We start from the raw sequence: 3978 nt of genomic DNA, 5'->3' as shown, positions 1-3978 counted from the left end.
AGGAAGCACAGAAATGTAGGATAGCTTTGAAAATGATGTGTAGTTTTTATTACATAGTTAAAAAAAGTAAACAGTATGAAATGGAAATTCATAGGTTTATATTAAATCCTCCTTTTATATTGTGCTGTATACATGGAAATGTTCTTTTTTGAGGGTCTATTTGTATTAAGTCCAAAATGAATAAAAATTTTTTAAAAAAGAAAAAAATGAGAATTATGAGGGCAGAATTTATGCCCTATGTTAAAAAAATAAGCAGAACAGAAAAACTTGAATCTGCAATGGTAAACCTCACCAAAGAAACAAAAGACAGCAAAATAGATTGAGAATGCAAATATACAGAAGGGAAAGACAACCTAGAAGAAGAGAAGCAAAAAACAAGAAGATTAAAAGAGAATGTGCTCATTATACAAGCAAAACATACTGATTTTGAAGACAGGATGTGGAAAGACAACCTAAAACTCATGAGTCTCTCAGAAAACATGATAGGACAAAAAAACATTAACACCATACTGAATGAAATAATAGAAGACAACCACCTAGAACTTCTGAACATAGGAAGCAAAATTCTAATCGAATTCCCAGATCACCTCCAAAAAAGAGCCCAGGGCTTCAAACTCCAAGACACGTAGAAGCTAAATTTAACAATTCAATTCAGAAACAAATTCTGCAAGCCATCAGGAGAAAGACCTTCATATATAAAAGGAAAGGACATTCGAATAATGGAAGATTATTCCATGTTGACTAGAAAAGGAGAGAACAGAATATGGTTTTTTTTTTTATTTTAAACAAGAAGTTTATTTAAACAACAAGATGTTTGACTTGAAGGGAAAACTATCTAGGATCAATTTCTTTATAGTAATTTATCCCTACTGAGAGACAGAGATTGCCCTACATGTAACAGCTATGTACAAAAAAGTTATAAAATCATCCTTCATTTTACAATGATAAAAGAAAAACACTGAAATTATCCAATCAAACAAAGTATGCAAGGATTTTTTTTTTGTGGGTTTTTTGTTGTTGTTAAACAGTGAGAGCAAAATAACTTACTGGAATATAAAGATAAAAGTTGAATGAGCATGCCACTAATGGAGAAAAGGGGTATTTTCACAGAAGCAGTTTGTTTTTTCCCCTCCCCATCTCCATTTGATGTTGATCAAAACATACCATCGGCCATTTAGTTAAAGAAAAAATACGCATTATGCCTGTGCGCATACACCATTTACTTTATGTACAAAAAAGGAAAGGGGGAAGGGAATCAAAGAAGAGAGAAAACTATATTGCAGTAGTCAGAATGTGGATGAACCAAATCTTGGTTTCTAATTGTGAATGTATTGTTTTCCTTGGGAGCACAGTTCTGGAGAAGAGTTGTAGATTCTTTTTAGTAAGCGCCTCCTGTCAGCTGCTGGAATACATCAATTGTATCTTCATCCTCCATTTCCAACTGCGCAGGTGTGTCTGTTTCATTGATTGGTTGCCCATCAAATCGGAATCTGATCTGCCTCATTGACAAACCCTGTCGTTCACAATAGGCTTTCATTAGTTTACTAAGTGGTGTGTGCCTCTTAATCTTAAATTGCACCACTGAACCATCTTGCCCTGCCACTTTCAAATTAATGTGGTCGTTGTTTTCAGTCTTGACTCCTTCCTTTGGCTTTTCGTCGGCCACGGCGAGTCCCATGGTCTCCTCAGCTGCCACTTCACAAAAGAGGCACCAGGATGGTCCGCTGCAAGGGAACGGGGGGAGAAGCAGCAGCGGCAGGAGCAGGAGGAGGAGGAAGATGATGGTGATGATGGTGAAGAAGAGGAGGAGAAGAAAAAGGAGGAGGGGGAGGTAGAGTAGGAGAAGGAGGAGGAGGAGGACAAGGAGGAACGAATATGTTCTTTTTTAAAAACATTTTATTTATTTATAGTTTTCAACACTACTTTTATAAGATTGTGAGTTCTAGATTCTCCTCCTCTCTCCCTTCCCTCTTCCCCAAGACAGCATGCAATCTGATAAGGCTATACATGTATAATCATATTAAACATATTTCTACATTCGTCATGTTGTGAAAGAAGAATCAGAACGTAAAGGAAAAACCACAAGAAAGAAAAAAGAGAGAAAATCGTATGTTTCGATCTGCATTCAGACTCTATAGTTCTTTCTCTGGGTGTGAATAGCATTTTCCATCATGAGTCATTTGGAGTCGTCTCAGATCATTGCATTGTTGAGAAGAGCTAAGTCTATCAAAGTTGGTCATCACACAATGTTGCTCTTACTGTGTACAATGCTCTCCTGGTTCTACTCACTTCACTCAGCATCAGTTCATGTAAGTCTTTCCAGGTTTTTCTGAAGTCCTCCTGCTCATCATTTCTCATGGAACGATAGCAGAACAATGTGTTTTGAAGAGCATACAGCCAAAGGTGACCTACACTGTAAATCTGACCTTAACCATATGGAACAAAAGATGGATGGTTCAATAATAAAGAAGAGTTTGAAACATTTTTAGAAAGAAAAGAGATTACTTGCTCCTCAAATACCCCAAACAACAGAAATTCAGGAGTAAATAAATGCAGACAGCAACAGAGTGACAACAGTAAGACCAATAAGAAACTTCTTTCTAAATGTACACAAGGAGACAGAGTCAAAGGCAGAAATCTGGTAAGATGACAATGATGAGGCAGACAGGCTCATTATGGACAACACCCAGCTACTGGTGAATACTTCTATTGTGGGACTACATTATAACTTGGGAGGGTACAAGAAAGCAGGGGAATGGAAAAAGAGATATGGGAGCAGAGACATAGAGAAGTAATGCACCAGGATCAAATCGAGGGATAGCAATGAGGGGAAGGTGAGCTCTGTGGTCTCAGAAAGAGAAGACCCTACAGGGGAGTGGGTGAGGAGGAGGGGAGAAAAATTGAAAAGATGAGGGGGAAGGAAGTAAGTCTTATTTTGGAGGTGGAAGGGAGTTCTACTGATGGATACTCCTATGGATGAGAAGAGATGAGGCCCTTACACTGCATAAGGCCTAAAGGATTTGGTGCCTGAAAAGTCCATTTGTCTTGTGGTGGGGGGAGTTGGGACCTCTGGGGTCAAATGGCACCTGGAAGAGTGGGAGAGTATGGATGTGGGGAGGAAATGTCTAGGAAAATGGTAAAAAAAAAAAAAAAGGTCAATAAAAGATGGTATAGATCAGTGGGAGAAAACTGCTCTACTATGGGACAGTGTCCTCTCTGACACTTGTAATAATTGACATTGTTATGAGATCAAGGCACAAGGGGCAAGAAGAATCTATGGGTTCCATTGCCTATAAAGCAGTGTCAGAAAGTATCTAGAGGGAAGAGCCTATAGTGGATGCCTTGGAAGCTTTGATTATGTGAAGAATATAAAGAGAGACCAGATGACAAGGATCACAAATCATAAAATGAGGGTCTAGATTAAAAAGAAAGAGAAATCTTTTTTGGAAAGGGACACAAGAAATTAAAAAGCAGAAGAGAGTAGAGAGGAGGGGCTTGACTACTTGACTGAGAGGAAGAAAAGAGGGGCAAGAAATATAGAACCAGATAAAAGCAGGAGAGAGGAACTAATAAAACCCTAAAGGGTAAGAGGTGACAAATGAGAATACATGATCGGGGTGAGGGAAAGAGAGCCAGGGGGAACAGGATCACCTTAAAAAAGATTAAAATAAAGCAACTGAAGGAACATAACACTGTGTTAATAGAAAAAGAGGGGGAAAATCATAACTTGGGGGGAAAACAACTTTAGAGACAGATGGGGGAAAATACAAACCTAACTCTTGTAAGTTTAAATGTGAATGGATTAACCAATCCAATAAAATGAAAAAGAGTGAGAGATTGGATAAGAAAATAAAACTCCACAATATATTGCTCCTGGTTAGGCTATGCCAATATAATAAAATTGACAGCACTACCAAACTTAATTTACATTGTTAATGCTATGGCAATCAAGTTTCCAAGGGGATACTCTCTAGGGGT

At 38.1% G+C, this 3978-nt stretch overlaps 1 protein-coding gene across 1 annotated transcript; it reads right to left on the bottom strand.

Annotated features, from left to right (window-relative positions):
• Positions 1-1345: 1345 nt before the first annotated feature.
• LOC118845561 (small ubiquitin-related modifier 2-like) lies at positions 1346-1819 on the bottom strand (the record flags this gene model as incomplete). Its single annotated transcript, XM_036753530.1, has 1 exon — positions 1346-1819. A coding segment is annotated over one exon (441 nt), but the record flags the coding sequence as incomplete, so codon positions are not given.
• Positions 1820-3978: the final 2159 nt, after the last annotated feature.

The sequence above is a fragment of the Trichosurus vulpecula genome, chromosome 4 (assembly GCF_011100635.1).
Source record: "Trichosurus vulpecula isolate mTriVul1 chromosome 4, mTriVul1.pri, whole genome shotgun sequence".
In the NCBI taxonomy this organism is placed as follows: domain Eukaryota; kingdom Metazoa; phylum Chordata; class Mammalia; order Diprotodontia; family Phalangeridae; genus Trichosurus; species Trichosurus vulpecula.
This window is presented reverse-complemented; position numbering and strand designations above follow the sequence as displayed.